Raw genomic sequence first — 19,110 nt, 5'->3', positions numbered from 1 at the left:
CCTCATGGGTGTGTCATTTCTGTCTCATAATCAAATGTCATTGAGTTTGCGTGTCATTGCAATGTCCAGCCAAGCCGCTCTCGAGGACTCGGTTCCCATGTGTTTTGCCTGCATCTATTAGGCGTGCGCAGGAAAACGACAGAAGGAAAGTCCGTTTGACAAGTCCCTGTATTGTTGACTCCCCGTGGAGTTAGCATCTGCTGTTTTTACTCTGCCCATAGACCTCCGTATTTGTCAATGACAAAAATAGTTTCACATGGAAGGTCAGCTCTGCCATTACGTCACTTGAAATCCTGCCACTGACGTAGCCTACGTGCTAGGGGTAATTCCTTTTGTTGAAACACACTGACCGATACATTATTTGTTAGAAAATCTAGAGCGAAATGTAGACAAGTGACACATTTTTTATTATATTTCTTTGGTTTGGAAGTCTTTGGATCTGTGGGATACTTGAGATTTAGCCTACAGAATGAGAATATGGCATTACAGGAAAAATATTTAGCATTAGGCGCATTCGACATGGACTGCGGCTGCATGAAACGACCAGCGAGAGTAGCCGCTTGCAGTCGGGGAGGAGTTGAAAACGGCTCTATGAAGTCGGACATTCCAGCTTCTCGTGATTTGCTGCGTTGACGTCAGTCATGGCCGATCAAGCGCTGTTTGCTTACTTTACTTTATTTATAATTAAACTTAGTCTTTCCGTTAGTGAAGAGGCGGACTAAAACTCTTTCTTCAACACATTTTTATTCAATTAAACTGTTTGGTCCGGATTTGAGCGTTGGCGAAACTGAAGGTGTCAGAATAATTAGGTGTGTTCGACTTCATGCAGCACCGGCTGCCATTGGCTGCTTCAAGTCAGCCGGGCAGTAGGCGGCTGAAGTCGAACGCACCTATTACCAAACACGCGTCAAAATTGTCGTGTGTGAGTCTGGCCAATCATGAAATAGCTGTATCGTCATTAGAACCCGTGCAGTTGCTCTTGAGAAAATGCGCTCGGCTACACAGCCGGCAGTTCTCGAATCGATCTCACGGTACTTTGATGGCTACGTCACAGTGACCTAGCCTCTGCGCAGTCTAACCAGAATTCACTGTTTCAAGTCAGCCGCCTGCAGCCGGCTGCAGCGCTGCATGAATTCAGTCCATGTCGAACGCACCTATTGACATGAAATCGCACAATCGCACAAAGCCCTAAAAAAAGCAAGCTTGCACACTGAAAAATACAACCGGATGCAGAAGGACAGCCTGGTATTTTTTTGGCATATGCCTACTGCATTTGACACACTATGAGACATACTCAATATTTTTCTTCCATACTAATATGGATATTGAGAAGCACCAGCCACTTGTCACCAATAATCTATTAACTCTCCACTCCAATCACTAACTCGCTGGAACAAGCCCCTTCTTAAGCCCAACCCCTTCAGAGTTGTTATTTTTTTGGTTCAAAGTTCACACGCATTTACAGCTTGCAAATTAACAATCTGGTCGAAAGAAAATGAATAAAATGGACTTCAGGGAACTTAAGAATCTCCTTACAGATAGAAAAATACTTATGCTGGCTGGAGCAGCAAGTTTAACTGCAGTTGGTTTGGGACTTGGGTATAAATACTTACTAAAGCCAGAGAAAGTTACCCGTGTCGGAATTGTGTCACAGCTTCTCATTCACCCACTTAAATCGGGAAAAGCTGTATCCGTGGCCTTAGCAGAATGTCAAGAGATAGGCCTGAAGTATGGAGCTCTTAAAGATCGGTAAATACCACTTAGTGTATTGCAAGTAATCTTTTCCTAAATGACTTTTCTCAAAACAGACGGGAAAAAAATTGAGTGAAGCTAGAAGTTTTAAACCATACTCGTGTAAACTGGGTCGTAAAGTGTATTCGTTCTTGGCTTGCACTTTAACAACTGACTGATATGCAGGCACTGGCTGGTGGTGACGGAGGATGGTCAGATGGTGACGGGCAGACAGCAGCCACGCTTGGTCCTGGTGGCTTTGACTGTGGAAGGAGAACATGTGTGTCTGAACGCCCCGGACATGGAGCCGCTGACGTTCCCTGTCACACAGCCAGACAACGCCATCAAGGACTGCAGGTCCAACAAAAAAAAACATTCATACTCTTGTCCAGACATTCAGAACAATATTTGAAACATTATTTCTCTCACGTTTCCAAGTTGTTGAACATAAACTTGAGGTCTGTGTGCGCGTGTGTGTCCCAGAGTGTTCAGTGTGGACATTCAAGGCAGAGACTGTGGTGAGGAGGTCTCCAGCTGGCTCACTCGGTACCTGGCTGCAGAGAAGGCTGTTCGAATGGTGCACTTTGAACCCCAAATGAACCCCAGGAAACCAGGAGAGAAAGAGCCTCTCTTCCCTCAACAAACAAAGGTACAACCAGGAACCTTCTCACAGCTTCAACACACACCCAACATTCACAAATTAGTCATTACATTTGAGATTTTTCGATGTTGCTGCCCGTTTATAGTTGCTGTTCAACAATCAACCGCTAGGTTGCGTACCCCGACCTGGGGCCGATCATGCTGTTGTCTGAGTCGTCAGTGAACGACCTCAGCAGCAGACTGGACAGCAAAGTAACAGTGGGCAGGTTCCGACCCAATGTAGTCATCAGCGGATGTGAAGCATTCGATGAGGTAGGATCTCCTTTACAGATTCTTCCACACAAACACGATGTATGCGAATAATGTCACTTTTTGAAATATGTATTTGATTGACAAATCTTGAATTTTGTTTTTTGAAATGTCCCTGTACTTACTGTAAGTCGCTCTGGATAAGAGCGTCTGCTAAATGACTAAATGTAAATGTAATACATCTACCACTTTTCTTGGCAAGGATTCCTGGGACGACATCCAGATTGGCAAAGTCCGACTGCATCGTGTAATGGCCTGTGGAAGGTACTGTAGTATTTGTTACCCAGAATGCTCTTTGACCATGTGTCCTGGTTATCTTGACCTCTCAAACTCCTTGCAGGATTTGGCCGGGGCCAAGATCAAGTGCTTCTAGCCAATAGCGTGTCTTGTTTCTATCAGGTGCATTTTCACTACTGTGGACCCAGAGACCGGAGTGATAAGCAGGAAGGAACCACTGGACACTCTTAAAAGGTAACAGTGCTTTTGGGAAGCGCTGGTTTAGAGAGGCTTGTTAAGGGATCGATCTTCTGGGACTGAAAAAATGTAATGTATTCATTTGGCAGACACTTTTTCCAAAGATTTAAACCTGCCACCTCATGATCTGCAGTCAGATGCTTTTTCACGTATCTATTTACAAAGAAGAATATTTTGTTGGTGTCATTTTGAAGATGAATAATGTTGTAGTGGTTTAGGGACTAACTCGTCCATGCAACTTGGTTTGCAGCTACCGCCAGTGCAAGCCGGATGAGAGAAGCATTTACAAAACGTCTCCCCTCTTTGGACAGATGTACACAGTCAGGAAGACTGGCATCATGCAAGTGGGAGATGCTGTGTATAAGATCAGTCGCTGAGATGGTCACCTCACTTTGGAGGTTTGATGAATGAGAACAAGGATTTGTCAGTTAACGCAAGCAGTCATTTAAGCACTTTAATTGAGGAGTAACGGAAAGGATCAACTAACATTGGAGCTTTTGGGAATGTTTTAGGGAAACATTAGGATGAGCTAAGATTAGGGAAATGTATAAATAATAATGAAATGGTGTTGTACTCATGTGTTTGGAGGTGTATTGTGTTGTTTTCACCCAGCTAAAAGGAGAAGGGATGTTGGTCATGGTAAAGTCAACAGGTAACAGGTTGTCAACAGGTAACTGTTGACACTCAACAGGTAAAGAGAAGATATCTATTTTAATTCAGTGCAAGTAACCCAAACAAACAACTTTCAGTTCACTTTTCTCGGGGGGTTTTCTTCAGTTTTGGAGTCTTGTCTCATTCTCATGATATTATATGTTGTCTTCAGGGCGTCAGACTCATTGACTCGTCTGTCTGACTACAGGAGTCTGTCACAATGCAGCTGCAGTTCTATTTTCTGTCCACCAGGGGGAAGTATAGCATTGCTGGAGATTTCTCCTAACCAATGGTTTGTCAGGCCATTTGAAAATGGAAAAATGTCAGCCCCTCTCTCAATAAATGTGATCTGATCTTCTTTCTATAGCATACAATTGGCAGTTTTGTTCACCTTTCATCTCCCACCCACTCAATACCCAGTTTTGAGAATGTCTGATAAATATCACCACACCTGCTCAACACTGTGGTTTCATCACAGCATCGTGTTTGGAAAGTTCTTAAGGGGGAGATCACCAAGAAAACAACTTCTAGTGTATAATTCAAACATGAAGGAAAGTGAAAATAATAGCATATGCTTTGTGCAAGTAAACTGTTGTATAATGTCTAAGATTGTATCAATCAGATCAGCAAAGATTCTACTGGTTACAAGTTCACTTTAGTTTTTTCCAGAAGTGCTTCTGTTGTGGCAATAAAGCGTATAAAAGTTTTTTCAAAATAGCATAGGATCCTGCCTGGTTTTACTGTAGTGTAACTGTTAATCATTTTTAGACCCAGTGTAGGTGGCGGAATGGTGTTAAATTTCTCACAAAGTTGTGATAGGTCTTCGTGGTCGTCATGGGTGTCAAGCCCATGGCAACAGAACTATGTCTCCGTGTTTCATCTCCATCTGTAGCCCTGGATGCTACTGCAGGCCTGGAGCTCTGAGGGGGGTTATGCTCACATGACCACAAGCTACAGGTGGGACGACAATTACTAAATACTTCCTGTTCAATTAACTCTTCTGACTACAGAACTCCTGCAGAGTGATAAAAACATGACTGATCTGGATATACATTATAGGAGGTGCTGAAATCATATTTGAATCTTGTTTATTTGACCATATCCAGAAAGATGTAGACTTCAACATGCGCACACAATGTGTAGGGAACGTTTTGTTTAACATTTTGGGGGAAACTACAAATCTTACTTCAAAAGGTGTGCAAGCCTGTCACAAAACAGACGTGTCACAGCACGAGTCTCAGATGTCAACAGAGCACTTAGGGTCTTGACCGCCCCACCACTGAGACTCTCCAAACGTCTCCGAGCACAGACAGGAGTAATGACTAACAGCGGGGACGCCTGATGAGTGCTTGCAGCAGAGCAGACAGGAAGATTTCCCTACAAAGCGGGAGGATGAGTTTCAACATTCAGGGGTGGCACATCTACAGTGAACAGGGGTTTTGAACCTGGTTTTGATGTATATTTTGTGTACGTTCGTGTATTAACCTGTTTTCCAACGAGGGACCCAAAAAAACACAACACTGTTGGAATGCATTTTTGAAGGTCCACGTGATGCAGAGATATGCACAGGTGTGAGGGTATGTGTTTCTGGTGACTCTAGTCTAGAAAGCGCTGGAGGTTGCTCTTAGACAGTAGATTCGATGCACAACATATTAAAGTCCTTACCTGAAGCTACCAAGTCCACTGATCCTTTTCTACAGGTTGGCACGATGTAAAAGCTCAGATCATTCAACAAGTTGACCCATTGGTGTCCGAAGGCTCTGGGATTAACTGAAAAACACTTTTCTGAAAGCAAATAATTGACAAAAAAGCAGTTTGTTGGGTCTACTGAACCATCACTATTTAAGTCATGTCTCTGGTTTCAATCATGATCAGCGTAGTGGAATTAGAAGGCTTCACAGAAACACACGGCTCGTTTACAATCCACAGATTTTTATTTTTAATGCATGCATGTGCTGTAAAAGTAGTGCAATTTTACAACACCATGATGTTGGTTTTGACTGTTTTCTTTTTTCAGGGTTTGCCGACTTTGTCCAGATCTATCTTTGATTTAACTCTTAAGACATGTAACAGAAATGATTAGCTTGAAATATTGACTTCACTGCAGTTCAAAGTGACAGGACTACACAAAACAAATTCACCATACCAGTTTATTCTATTTCTTAGAAACATGATACTGAATTAATTATCAACAGCCACACAATGAACAATATCGTCTCAATGGACTTGTTTGCTTTTGACAGTTTTTTGATTTTGCGCCGTTTTCCTTGCGTCCAACACTGGTTTGCTTCCCTTAGCCTTGGCTCCTTTGGAAGGTATTTTGTTCTTCTGGCTGTTCCTGACTAGTTCATGTTTAAGTGGCTTCAGCAGCACTGCCTTCTTAAGAGATCCTGTCTTCTTTGTCTGTGCTTTGTCAGTCTGCTTGTTTCGATTTTTCAGAGGGGTCTTAGTCTTTGATTGCGTTTTGACTGTCTGCTTGAGATATTTCAGTGGGTTCTTCCTCTTTGATTTCGTTTTGACAGCCTGTTGGTCCGTTTTCAGACGGGTCTCACTCTTTGCCTGTGCTATGGCTTCCTGCTTGTTCAGGGTTTTTAATGGAGCCTTTTTCCTCAACTGTAGTTGGGCTGTTTGCTTGTTGAGGACAGTGTAAGGCACCTTCTTTTTGGTTTGTACTTCTGCTGTCTGATTTTTGAGAGATTTATTCTCCATCTGTTGTTTGGGTTTGAATTTCTTACCTTCGGTGTTTGTCGTGGTCAAATTCTTATTGTTTGCTCTCCATTCAGGTGCCGGTGTGGGGGTGGGGACCCTGGGGCTAAGACTGGCAGAGAGAGGGCTGGTCTTGGGGGTGGCAGGAGGCTTGCTAGTAAATCTGAATTTCCGAAGTGGCGGTCTGGTGGGTTTTTCATGTATGTCCAGCACTGTTACTGAAATCACACAAGCCTATGTGTCAGTAAGCATTTTCAACATTTAGCCTGCCTTCCTTTAGATTAACCCTAAAAATCTAAAATAAGTTTATACGTTGTGATCAAAATATTTGGCCTTGAATGAAGGACATGCATGTTTGGAATTCTCTTTCTTTTGACACTATGTATAGAGTTGTTGCCTTGGATAGTTTTATAAGTTGAGTCCCTTTATAAAGTTTGGCAGCATGTCATTGCCAAATGAAATGAGTATAAATAGAAAACAGTAAACCATGAATCAGCTGGCTTCCCTCATTGCTCCTAACATGCAGTCAATTAGGATGAATCCTGAGCAGCACCCTGGGAGCTGGAGTTCTAGGGGGTCCTCAAAGTGAAGGAGGAGGAGGAGTGTGTCAACAATACAAACACCGCCCCTAATAGACTGGTTACACCATGAGCTACAGGCATTGCTTAATCCCTTGATGCATTTAAACACAACACATAATAACACAACCCATTGTGAAGTTGTGACTTACATTCTCTTGGTGTGAAAGGCAGCTTCTTGCTCCTGACCTTCACAGGAGCTTGTTTGATTCTGCACTTCCCTGGAGGGGCTCTCCTGTGGGGGCAGCAGGGTGGGCAATCAGCAGACAACCAGGTCACATTCAGTAATGATAGACTGCGGCTAAGTGAAAATAAAATAACACAATGAATCCCAACAATGTGTTTATAACAGTAAGTATCCATCAGTAAGTTCATGTTTAGTCAGTTGCAATTTCTGCCAGATGAGTGGTAATGGTAAAACGTTTGACAGATGAAGACGTTAGCATCTGCTTATTAAATAAATTAAATGATATCATGCAATTAGGTGCGTGCAGATAAAGGATATGCATTTGTAGCTAGTGCTTTATCCACACCTAAAGCCATGTGCAGTAGAATACAGTATATTCAGAGTTTCTATTCATAGTTTTATATATTCAGAATATCTATTTGGAATATACATTCAGAGTATATATTCAGAGTATTATATATTCAGAGTATTATATATTCAGAGTATCTATTCAGAGTATTATATGTTCAGAGTATCTATTCAGAATATTATAGCAGAGGAGTAGAGAGTAGTACTTATTTTTTATTATCTATTCACAGTGTTATATGTGCTAGATAGAATCGAATAAACTGGTTATATATTCAGCGTAGTATACTCAGAGTGTACATTCATGTGTGCAGCTGTGGCCAGTACGCCACTCCAGATGGTCTTTATAAGGTCTCTACTCCTCTAGAGTTTCCACTACCGAGGACCGTGCTCCTCTCAGGGGCTCAGCTCTGAGTTCTGGGACGACCAGGTGAGCCCGGTCTGTCAATATTTCAGGGTAAGAGGACGACAACACCAAGGTGAAACTAAGAGTTCATTTGCAAAAGGGGAAACAAAAACACCTTGCACGGGTGTTTCTAAGATCTGAAGTCAAATTCATATGGGTGTTTTCTACTAATACCTTTAGTTTATACCTACTAATACCTAATGGTTTACGCTGAGAACTCCCGTCATTGTGTGAAAAATGACAACAACAAACTAAATAACAACTTTCTTATTTTCAATATGCTCCATTTGAACTAAATGGTCAATCCTAATCCTAGGGTTATCTACCCCGCATCCCTTCAAAGTACAGTAGTTAAAATACCACATGTCTTGGAATTGGCAAAGATTACAAAAGGGACGGAAAGAATGTCGAACATCTGATAGCTTCTAATGATTCCATCAGTCCAGGAGTATATGAACCCACCGTGTCAACTGGCGTGAAGTCATTTCTGACACGTGTGCAGATATTGAGTTACACAAGAGGCATCTTTTCTTTCTATCATCCATAAAGACACACTCCAACAGCAGATATGAACAGAGATCAATACGCAGGTGTGATCGGCTGACGAAAAAAAAGAAGTGGTTTCAGAGCATCTTTGAATCACATCACAACAATCCATCCCTCATCCACATAATCCACATAACTACTGTTACCTAATAACTAGTCATCATCATGAGGATTCGGTTCTACCCATGTGATCTTAAAAGATTGAGAAAATATCCAAAGATCTGAAGAACGTTAATCTGATCGTCATCCACAACCTCAACCAGCATCGACAACCAGCATTCCTTTCCAGCAGCGGGTCGCCTATATATCCTGCCTATGTACGGGTAGAAAGTATACTGTACCTTGAAGGATCCATGAACTTGTAAACCGTTCCATATGGAGACATGGCGCTGGGGTATGAGGTAGCTAGGAAGTACAGTTCTCCTGAAGATACAGAAACAAAGAGCAGAGCAGCATTATGAGGTGATCAGCAGGAGACAGCAGAGAGAGCAGAGTAATACAGCAGGCATTTCACAGCATCCCCCCCCCAGGCAGAAAGACAGACAGACAGGCAGAAAGACAGGCAGACAAACAGACAGACAGACAAGCAGATAGGCAGGCAGGCAGAAAGACAGGCAGACAAACAGACAGACAGACAAGCAGGGAGATAGGCAGGCAGGCAGAAAGAAAGACAGGCAGACAGACAGAGACAAGCAGACAGGCAGACAATGGCTAACCTGCTTCATCTTCAGCGAAGGAGATGATGAACTTGTGATGGTGATTTATGAGTCCTGGAAAAGAGCATGTCTTTGTGTCTCCCATGCACACACTCCTCTCCTTCCAGTCCCCGGTTGTCTTGTCTTCCTCCAGGGCCATGATCCTTCTAAATTGTCAAAGAAGAATCAGTTTGGTTTAGTCTACTGTTCACCTGTAAGTGAAGAATCCCCCTGAAAGTACTAGATAGTGCCTACAGAAACCAGATCAGATAAAGAGCGCCAACACTAAGGCCCAGTTTCCCAGACATGGATTCAGACTAATTTTTTGTTGTTGTCTTGGACTAGGCTTAATCCATGTCTGGGAAACTGAGCCTAAATGATGAACTGGAAGTGCTGGGTGAGGTTACATGTGGGCATCTCTGAAGCTCTCTGTGATATTGCTAGAAAAGAACACTAAAGCATGAGGAGGAGCTTACCCACTCATGAAGTCTCCAAACACGTAGAGGCCGTTGAGGTTTGGTGATTCGCATCCTCTGTAGATGTACCCTCCTGTCACGGACTTCCCAACATGGTGCCCGTACGCAAATATCGGCAGAACGTCATCTACCAAGGGGAAGAAGCAAATCTTAGTTTACCTGATAAAATCACTGCGATTTGGATCTTTTGATGCGTAAAATTCATCACTATGTATACAATTACTAAATATGTTAAAACCGTTCTTGATTGTTTGGTTCAACAGTAACAAGATACATGTCCTTAAAGTTGTGTTCATTACAAGACTACATTTGATCAAATAAAATATTCAAATAAAACACTCAAAGCACTCAATTTAAATCGAATCAAATCAACACTTCATTAGCCATTTTTACAATAATTGTCACTAAGGGTTTAACAGAACCCTAACATAACATGCTGAGCATGTTATGTAACAATTCATAAACAACATATACAGTGTACATATTTCAGTCGTCAACGCAAGACCCAGCTCACCCAGCGAGGAGTTCTGGCACAGTTTCAGGTCGTAACACTCGAATCCTTCCTTGGCCCTCCAGCCATAGTTGCCGCCGCGCACGATGATGTCAATCTCCTCGTAGCGGTTCTGCCCCACGTCGCCACAGACGATGCACCCACGTCCGTAGCGGGTGACGGGATCGCCGCGGTCCACGCTGCAACGCCACATGTTCCTCACCCCGTAGGCGTACACCTCCGGACGCGCGTCCGCATGCCCTACAAAGGGGTTGTCTGGGGGAATCTTGTATGGACCGCCATTGGGGCTTCCTCCGTCCACATCTATACGCAGGACTTTACCCAACAGGGCACTCCTACAACACAGCAGATAATGTACAATAGACATAATAGGTATTTTGCAGTTGATATTACACAGTATTCAGTAGATATTGCATACTGAAAAGGAGATATTGCACATTAGCTACAGTAAATATTGCACACATGTAGGAGATCTGGTACAGTATTAGAAATAGTATGAAATCCATTACACAGTAGATATTGTAAACATTGTATGAATAAAAGTGCATTATTTTAATAATTTTGCATAGTTAGACTGTTGATTAACTTAATTGATTTACTGAACAGTGAGTCAGTCAGCCTTACTTGTTTTGGGCGTTTCCATACTTCCCAAAGGGGTCACCAGCCTTGCCTCCGTCACCAGTGAAGATATACAGGTATCCATCCAGCCCAAACAGGATCTGCCCTCCGTTGTGGTTGGCTGCCGGTTCATCTATCTCTATAATGACCCTGAGGGAGAAGTAGAGTTCACCCCTGGTCCTTGACCAGCAGACAACACTGCAGGTCTCATTCAGACTACCAGTGTGTGTGTTCATTGTTAGGCATACATCACATTTTCATCCTACATCACATAAGTTGATTACATAGGGGGCATGCTCATGCATGTGCCTGGTGGTGTAACAGCCTGAGGTGTGGAAGAGGAGCGTCTGTGTTTTCACCCATCAACACCGCAAAGACATGAAAGCAGAAAGGAGTTCAATCTGTCAGTAAAAAAACAAAATCCCCTCTTACCTTACAGGATCAGCTGGGTTCATACATTTACATTTAGTCATTTAGCAGATGCTCTTATCCAGAGCGACTTACAGTTAGTACAGGGACATTCCCCCGAGGCAAGTAGGGTGAAGTGCCTTGCCCAATGACACAACGTCAGTTGGCATGACCGGGAATCGAACTGGCAACCTTCGGATTACTAGCCCGATTCCCTCACCGCTCAGCCATCTGACTCCTCTCATACCTCAAAGAACGCCACCCCCCACCACCACCTGCCAGCACCCCCAACCTCAGTCAGCCCCCCACCTTTCAAAGTCTGACTCCTCAGCAACCCTAGCACCCCCACCTCTCAGAATCAGCACCCCCCTCTCAGCCCCGCAGTGCCCCAACCCCCACACACACACCTCTCAGAGTGAGGGTCAGCAAGGTTCATGTCGTAGACCGAGGTCCTCATCTCGCTGATGCGCACCCTCTCCAGCGTGCTGCCCACCAGGACAGAGTAGTAGAGGAAGAAGCGGCGGTTGTGGCGGTAGCGCGGGTGGAAGGCCAGCCCCAGGAAGCCCCTCTCATCACCCAGCCAGGGCGTGGTGAACACGGCCCCGCTCAGGTCCAGGAAGGGCTGCTCCAGCCGGCTGCCGTCCCGCAAGTACACCCACACGAAGCCCACCTGCTCGGCCACGAACATCCGGTGGGTGTCGTCATTGCTGTGGAGCATGAGCACAGGGTTGCGGAGGCCGTTGGCCACCTCGCTCAGGCAGAGCTGCAGGCAGCCCTGGGGGTCCTGGGACACCTGGCCCAGGTTGTTGTTCAGGCTGGTGGTCCTCAGCACGCTGGGGTAGCAGTAGTCCTGGTCCGCCAGCCCCACCAAGCTGCAGAACCGGGACGTGTCCTTTTCGCTGGCCTCCTGAAGGGGCTGGCTGTCCGTCAGGTACTTGACCACCTGGTGGCATTTGCGATGGAACTCAGTACAGTAGCTGAAGCACAGTCCAGGCAGCTGTCTGACTGGAGTGTAGGGGTCTTCGGCATCATAGAGATGTGCGGCGTACGGAGAGCACTCCTGGAGGAATAACAGACATAAAGCACTGCAGTCTGATTTCAAATAGTTCCTGTTATGGCATTTCACATGCAGGAGATGATCATATATCTTGGTTATTTCAAACGTCATTGGAAGCAAGTGTCCTGTGTAGTCTCAGATAGTCTGAAACGTGTAGGCCATAAATCAGATATCTGGCAAATCTGAAGAATCTATCAGTCTATCAACGAGGCACGCATTCGTAAGAGGTTTTCAACAATACAAACTTGTAATGAAAGAGACAATCGTTCTCGAACCAGTTTATAGCCTACCACATCGTCAGTTTAATTAACTTTGGCCAATACACAGATAAACTATGAGCAAATTATGTTATGAAAACATTTCGAAATGTCTTAATAAAACTCTTACCTGACACATAATTTCTTTAAGAGAGTCGCCGCACTTCTCGTATCCTTGGACATCCAGCAAGTCAATGATGTCCCAGTATCGCTCTGCAATCGTGTTATCAGTCTCCTGGTCACAACAACCAAATAACTCATACTCCTTGCAGAACTCGAGGTGGTGCGGAGGTTTAAACGGGGGTTCGAAGTCTAGACACTGCGGATGAGACGATATTTGTTGAGGTAGAACGAGTAGAAATAATGTCAGTATCGTGAGCAGTGAAGGGCACAGAAAGCGAGTTCTCCGTAGTCCCGGTTCTACATCCCCCCCACAGCGGATCCGTGCGCCTCCTGCTTCGCTTGAATGTGGAGCATCCCGGTTCCTTGTCATTTTTGCCGTCTGCTTCAGAAGGAGCTCAACTGTTTGCTCTTACTCTCATTGAACAGTGTGCATGAGTGTGTGAATGTGTGTGTGTGCGTGAGAGAGACAACGTGTGTGTGTGTGCCTGTGTGTATGTGTGTGTGTGTGTGTGTGTGTGTGTGCGTGTGTGTGTGTGTGTGCGTGTGTGTGCGTGCGTGTGTGCGTGCGCGTCGTTTCTTGCTTATAAACGCATGTTATTACTGTCCTATTAAACCTACGAGCTCACAATTTGAAGTACACTCCTCGGGCCCCTTACACACACACACACACACACACACACACACACACACGCACATACATGTGTGTTTGTGCTCGTACACAAACACACAGAAACTTGTGTAAAGTGCAGATCATTTAAACCCCCCGGACGGCACCTGTAATTATGGCTCCTGCCTCGGGCCGCATCCTCTCCTTGAAACGTTTGTGTCAACTTACACCATCAGCATGTCTCTGAATAAGGATTTGCATATTAAATGTGACGCTCATTTTGTTTCAACATGTTTCTACTGATCCTGTAAAAAAAAAACGATGCGTCCGTTTAAATATTCCACAAGTAAACTATATTGCAATGTGGGTAAACATTTTGTCCACGCACAAGACACATCTGCCCTCTGCTAGTTTGACACATCTGCCCTCTGCTGGTTTAACGGTACATGTTTACTTAGGCTACGGGTTGGTTCTGGCTTTGGATGAAGTCACCTATGGACCATGCCGACCATGTCCAATAGAGGGCATTGTTCACTTTATGACGACCTCTCAGAAGTGCACTAGGAAACGGAAATACATCATGTAATTTACATTACAGTATGTGTTTTGGAAGAGCGTTGGTCAACTAATAAATATTGAATGCGAGCGTTGTTGTAAACCATACAGTTAGCTGCGACATTTGGCTCTCAGGGGCGGAGAGCAATTATATACCTGTATGCACGTTCGCTTGCTAGTTAGACGCTGGATAATTACTATTGAACGGAGACACTGCAAGTAACTACCGGGGCTTTATCCGTACAATGAGCTCGGACCACCAAAGTGATGGCGACGACGCTGACGATTCTCAAGACAGGCCAGGAAGGGCAGTGTCTGACAAGGAAGACCCCGACATTGAAGACTCGGATGATGAAGAGAAATCCCCGACCACCTGTCCTCGTCCACCGAGGGAAAGGAACGCCAGACCGGTGACGACGGATACCAATCCCCAGTGTCAGGCACCATCTCAGCCAGGGAAGGGTGGCAATACTAGCACTGCCACGGATGTCAGTTACTCCAGCTTATTTTCATGGATACAAAGCAGGACTATTAGAAGAGGTCTTTTCGTTGATCCGTCAAGGGATAACTTTAGGACAATGACAAACTTGTATCGCTCAATGAATCCTGCCACAGACTCCGTCAACTTGAGCACTCAAACGCACGGAGCCGTGTTCAATTTGGAATACTCGCCGGACGGGTAATTTGCCATGATAGCTAGCTAGATTAGCGGCATTAGCTAGTGATTGTGAATTACAATGCAGGATACGCGAGACGGTGTTACAGTACAGGGTGACTGACTTCATGCAGATAGCATCACGTAACCTTTCCTTTTGTGTTTTGAGCATTAGTGGTCAGCAGAAGAGCTATGTTCTTTAGTGATTCCTGAACGTGTGTGTGTGTCCCGTCCCAGGTCCGTTCTGACGGTTGCCTGTGAGCAGACGGAGGTTCTGCTGTTTGATCCCATCTCCTCCAAGCACATCAAGACTCTGGTGGAGGCACATGAAGACTGCGTCAACAACATCAGGTCAGCCGGCCGTCCCTCCTACACCCACACTCAGTCTTGATGCCTTCATAGACGAGTGTTTTGACTCCACAGTCTTGATGCCTTCATAGACGAGTGTTTTGACTCCACAGTTTTGATGCTTTCATAGACAAGTGTTTTGACTCCACAGGTTTCTAGACAACCGTCTGTTCGCCACCTGCTCAGACGACACCACTATTGCTTTGTGGGACCTGCGTAAGCTGAGCTCCAAGGTGTGCACGCTGCACGGCCACGCCAGCTGGGTGAAGAACATCGAGTACGACACCAACACCCGCCTCCTCGTCACCTCCGGGTTTGATGGCAATGTCATTACCTGGGACACCAACAGGTCTGTCTGTATGTCTGTGACTGCATGTCTGTCTTGCATGTCTGTCTGCCTGCCTGTCTGTTTTTCTGTCTGTCTCTCTGTGAGGGTTTATGAGGGTGTCTGAGTCTGTACATGTGTATGAGTGTTTAGGTGTGTGTGAGTGGTCTTATTGAACTACCCTTGTGGGGACCACATATCCTCACATAGTGAAACATGGAAACACTTGACCCTGTGGGGCCCTTTTGCTGGGCTCCATAACTTCAAATGCTTTTTTCAGGATTTTTTTTAAGAGTTAGGGTTGCAATTAGTGTTAGGGTTAGAATACACTAAGGGTTAAGGTTAGGGTTAGGGGCCGAGCCCCACTAGGATAGAAAAACAAACTTGTGAGTGTGTACGTGTGTGTACACTGTCAGTTTAATATCCTTCAGGTTGACCTGCTCTCATCCCAGCTCCTGGATCTGTGTTCCCTGCAGGTTCACGGAAGACGGCTGCCCCCACAAGAAGTTCTTCCACACGCGCTACCTGATGCGGATGCGTCTGACGCCCGACTGCTCCAAGATGCTGATCTCCACGTCCTCCGGCTACCTGCTGATCCTCCACGACCTGGACCTCACCCAGTCCCTGGAGGTGGGCAGCTACCGCATGCTGCGCGCCCGCCGCACGCCCCTCAGCTCAGGTGAGTCTCCACCTCCTCCACCTGCCTCTACTTCCTCACCCTTCTCTTCCTACTCAACACTCAAAGTGACAGTGATTCTGTATGGCCTGTGACTGATTGAGTGTGACTCTGCCCTGACTTGGACTCGGTGCTGTCTGTGACTCAGTGTTGACTGTGTCTCTGCTGACTGTGTGTTTCTGGGTTTCAAGACGGTGCTACTTCAGCCTCCAGGTCGGCACCAGGCGCTCCTCGCCACGGCAACGACTCAAGCAAGATCCACCCTCACAGAGAAGGTGAGACTCTCCTGGTTTCCTGCAGCTACACCATGTGTATCATACACTTACATTTTATTTATTTGATTTCATTCAATTTATCTAATATAATCGGTTGATATCAACGGATGGAAGACCATTAAAGTGTTGTTTAGTTGTTTAAAGTCAGGCTCCTGGTCATATGCATGACTTTAGCAACAAATTTGTAAATTGCCCCTGGGGACAATGGGTTGATTTTTGGTGTCACTGTGTTCCTGTGCCAGGCCTGTCCCCCAGGAACAGCCTGGAGGTGCTGACCCCTGAGGTTCCTGGAGAGAGAGACCGCGGGAACTGCATCACCTCCCTGCAGCTGCACCCTAAAGGCTGGGCCACGCTCATCCGCTGCTCCAGCAACATGGATGACCAGGAGGTACGCCACCTCCGACCCCTACAGTCCCAAACACCTGTAGAACATGCCTGTAGAACACGCCTATAGAACACGCCTGTAGAACATGCCTGTAGAACACGCCTATAGAACACACCTGTACAACATGCCTGTTGAACACGTCTGAGAACATACTTGTAGAACACGCCTATAGAACACACCTGTAGAACATACCTGTTGAACACGTCTGAGAACATACCTGCAGAACACGCCTATAGAACACGCCTGTAGAAGACGCCTGTAGAACAGTAGAACTAACCTGACAGACACATCCTCTGACAATCAAGTGCTGAAACCTCTCTCTCTCTCTCCTCTCTCTCTGTCCCCTGTAGTGGACGTGTGTGTACGAGTTCCAGGAGGGGGCCCCCGCGCGCCCCCCCGCCTCCCCCCGCTGCTCTCTCCGGCTCACCCACTACATCGAGGAGGCCAACGTGGGCCGGGGCTACATCAAGGAGCTGTGCTTCAGCCCCGACGGCCGGCTCATCTGCTCGCCGTACGGCTACGGCGTCCGCCTCCTGGCCTTCGACCAGCACTGCGGCGAGCTGACGGACTGCATCCCCGTCCAGACCAGCTGCCTGCGGGAGGTGCGCTCCATCTACTCCCACAGCGACGTGGTGCTCACCACCAAGTTCTCCCCGACACACTGCCAGCTGGCCTCGGGCTGTCTCAGCGGGCGCGTGGCCCTCTATCAGCCCAAGTTCTAGAACCCCCCCCAGTTCCCCCGATGACAGTTCTAGAAAGTTCTAGAACTTTCTTATAAGCCGGAGCCGGAGCCGATGTTGTTCTAGAACTTTCCACTGAACTGGATCCGGAGCCAATATTGTTCTAGAACCATCTCTGAACCATCCCTTGGGAACAGCCAGGACCAGGAGGTCCTTGGAAGGAGAGGATGTTGTCACACACACACACCCCTCTCAGCCTGACAAGACTGGGACTTCCTCCCCAGGGGGGTATGGTGTACCCCCGGCCCCCACTCCCTCCCCTGTGTTCTTCCATACCTCTTATGGAGGCTCCATCCGCTCTGCTCACGCCTGCTCCAAGAGCTGCTCCTACATCTGACTTTCAACCTCTGGATCTCTGTCAGCCTGTCTCCACTCTCCAGGACCAGCGACCCCCCCCCCAGCCCCAACTCTGTTCTCCTCTTCCTGGGATCTGTCGCTCCTCCCGCTCTGCTATGGGTGGTTAGGGTTACAGCCTGGTGTTGAGATGTTAGGGTTACAGCCTGGTGTTGAGGTATTAGGGTTACAGCCTGATGTTGAGATGTTCAGGTTACAACCTGGTGTTGAGGTGTTAGGGTTACAGCCTGATGTTGAGGTGTTAGGGTTACAGCCTGGTGTTGAGATGTTCAGGTTACAACCTGGTGTTGAAATGTTAGGGTTACAACCTGCTGTTGAGGTGTTAGGGTTACAACCTGGTGTTGAGGTGTTAGGGTTACAACCTGGTGTTGAGGTGTTAGGGTTACAACCTGGTGCTGAGTTAGGGCATTTTGTTCTGTGTGTGTGTGAGTGAGTGAGTTACATACTAAATCCCTCCAAGCCATCACTGCTTATGTACTACCTTGAGAACATCACCATGACAATAAACTAAGCTTCAGCACCATTCTGATCCAGAGAGCCAGTGATGACTAGGAACAGCTAATACACACACCACTGCTGAGGAGGAACAGCCAACACACACATCACTGCTGAGGAGGAACAGCTAAAGAGGAACAGCCAACACACACATCACTGCTGAGGAGGAACAGCCAACACACATATCACTGCTGAGGAGGAACAGCTAACACACACACATCACTGCTGAGGAGGAACAGCTAATACACACACATCACTGCTGAGGAGGAACAGCTAATACACACACGTCACTGCTGAGGAGGAACAGCTAATACACACACATCACTGCTGAGGAGGAACAGCTAATACACACATATCACTGCTGAGGAGGAACAGCCAACACACTCATCACTGCTGAAGAGGAACAGCAAACACACACACACACACACACATCACTGCTTAGGCCAGCCTAGTGTATTTCTGCTCCAAGGGAGAACCAGTGTGTGGATCTGAGCCCAGCCTAACAGCTCGTTACAACGCCCAGTCCTAGATCCAGAGTACATGTAACGTGATAGTGAGTTATAGCCTTCCTATGTAGACCTGGTTATAGTCATGAACCAAATGCTTCTATGCATACCAGCCTTTACGAATATGCTATCTACTGGATGCTCTTGAGTAGTCCAGATGTCTTAAGATTGTAGGACTCAGGTGGTCCTGTGTGTGTGGGGGGTGGGGATGGGGGTCACCTGCGTCCGCTGCGTACTGCAGAGCTCCTGGTAGAGGAAGCAGTGCCTCAGCTTGCTGGTCTAATGCAGTCCTCACAAGGAGCACCACGGCTCTGCTCCCGTAGGGCAATCTTCACTGCTGCTTTTTATCTACCTTCATTTCAAAAGAAAGGACGACCAATCGGACGTTTTCTATGTCGACGTCTCTCGTGGGTCGCGGCCCATTCTCAGTGGGGGTCATGTTAGGACTTGTGAGCGAGATGCGTTGTGTGTCACCTAGTTGTTGTTTTTCCCCCTCTCCCTGCTCACCTTT

General features: G+C 46.3%; 3 protein-coding genes across 3 annotated transcripts; 2 read left to right on the top strand and 1 right to left on the bottom strand.

Annotated features, from left to right (window-relative positions):
• Window positions 1–1,458: 1,458 nt before the first annotated feature.
• Window positions 1,459–4,127, top strand: marc1 (mitochondrial amidoxime reducing component 1). Its single transcript, XM_067243631.1, has 7 exons — window positions 1,459–1,749; window positions 1,918–2,088; window positions 2,215–2,380; window positions 2,503–2,643; window positions 2,843–2,904; window positions 3,040–3,111; window positions 3,365–4,127. The coding sequence occupies exons 1-7, from the start codon at window positions 1,496–1,498 to the stop codon at window positions 3,489–3,491; spliced, it is 993 nt and encodes a 330-aa protein (XP_067099732.1). The 5' UTR covers window positions 1,459–1,495; the 3' UTR covers window positions 3,492–4,127.
• Window positions 4,128–5,002: 875 nt separating this feature from the next.
• On the bottom strand, window positions 5,003–13,048 carry hhipl2 (HHIP-like 2). The gene is made up of 10 exons (XM_067243348.1): window positions 12,686–13,048; window positions 11,649–12,301; window positions 10,840–10,983; window positions 10,219–10,550; window positions 9,705–9,831; window positions 9,250–9,395; window positions 8,875–8,956; window positions 7,202–7,284; window positions 6,501–6,689; window positions 5,003–5,142 (listed from the first exon to the last, which is right to left on the bottom strand). Exons 1-10 carry the CDS (start codon window positions 13,046–13,048, stop codon window positions 5,003–5,005), a joined length of 2,259 nt encoding a protein of 752 aa, XP_067099449.1.
• Window positions 13,049–13,956: 908 nt separating this feature from the next.
• On the top strand, window positions 13,957–17,292 carry wdr32 (WD repeat domain 32). The gene is made up of 7 exons (XM_067243628.1): window positions 13,957–14,519; window positions 14,733–14,846; window positions 14,995–15,192; window positions 15,645–15,847; window positions 16,036–16,119; window positions 16,362–16,507; window positions 16,855–17,292. The coding sequence occupies exons 1-7, from the start codon at window positions 14,086–14,088 to the stop codon at window positions 17,224–17,226; spliced, it is 1,551 nt and encodes a 516-aa protein (XP_067099729.1). The 5' UTR covers window positions 13,957–14,085; the 3' UTR covers window positions 17,227–17,292.
• The last annotated feature ends 1,818 nt before the right edge of the window (window positions 17,293–19,110 follow it).

Source organism: Osmerus mordax, chromosome 9 (assembly GCF_038355195.1).
Source record: "Osmerus mordax isolate fOsmMor3 chromosome 9, fOsmMor3.pri, whole genome shotgun sequence".
NCBI classification, from domain to species: domain Eukaryota; kingdom Metazoa; phylum Chordata; class Actinopteri; order Osmeriformes; family Osmeridae; genus Osmerus; species Osmerus mordax.
This window is presented reverse-complemented; position numbering and strand designations above follow the sequence as displayed.

Excerpts from the sequence above, each read along its gene's own strand:
- marc1 (XM_067243631.1), top strand. The coding sequence starts at position 1,496 with ATGAATAAAATGGACTTCAGGGAACTTAAGAATCTCCTTACAGATAGA. Across the intron at positions 1,750-1,917 it reads TATGGAGCTCTTAAAGATCG|GCACTGGCTGGTGGTGACGG; the intron begins GTAAATACCACT and ends ACTGATATGCAG. Across the intron at positions 3,112-3,364 it reads CCACTGGACACTCTTAAAAG|CTACCGCCAGTGCAAGCCGG; the intron begins GTAACAGTGCTT and ends CTTGGTTTGCAG.
- hhipl2 (XM_067243348.1), bottom strand. The coding sequence starts at position 13,048 with ATGACAAGGAACCGGGATGCTCCACATTCAAGCGAAGCAGGAGGCGCA. Across the intron at positions 10,984-11,648 it reads GCTGACCCTCACTCTGAGAG|GGTCATTATAGAGATAGATG; the intron begins GTGTGTGTGTGG and ends CTTCTCCCTCAG. Across the intron at positions 7,285-8,874 it reads AAGTTCATGGATCCTTCAAG|GAGAGCCCCTCCAGGGAAGT; the intron begins GTACAGTATACT and ends CTGCCCCCACAG.
- wdr32 (XM_067243628.1), top strand. The coding sequence starts at position 14,086 with ATGAGCTCGGACCACCAAAGTGATGGCGACGACGCTGACGATTCTCAA. Across the intron at positions 14,520-14,732 it reads TTGGAATACTCGCCGGACGG|GTCCGTTCTGACGGTTGCCT; the intron begins GTAATTTGCCAT and ends GTCCCGTCCCAG. Across the intron at positions 15,193-15,644 it reads ATTACCTGGGACACCAACAG|GTTCACGGAAGACGGCTGCC; the intron begins GTCTGTCTGTAT and ends TGTTCCCTGCAG.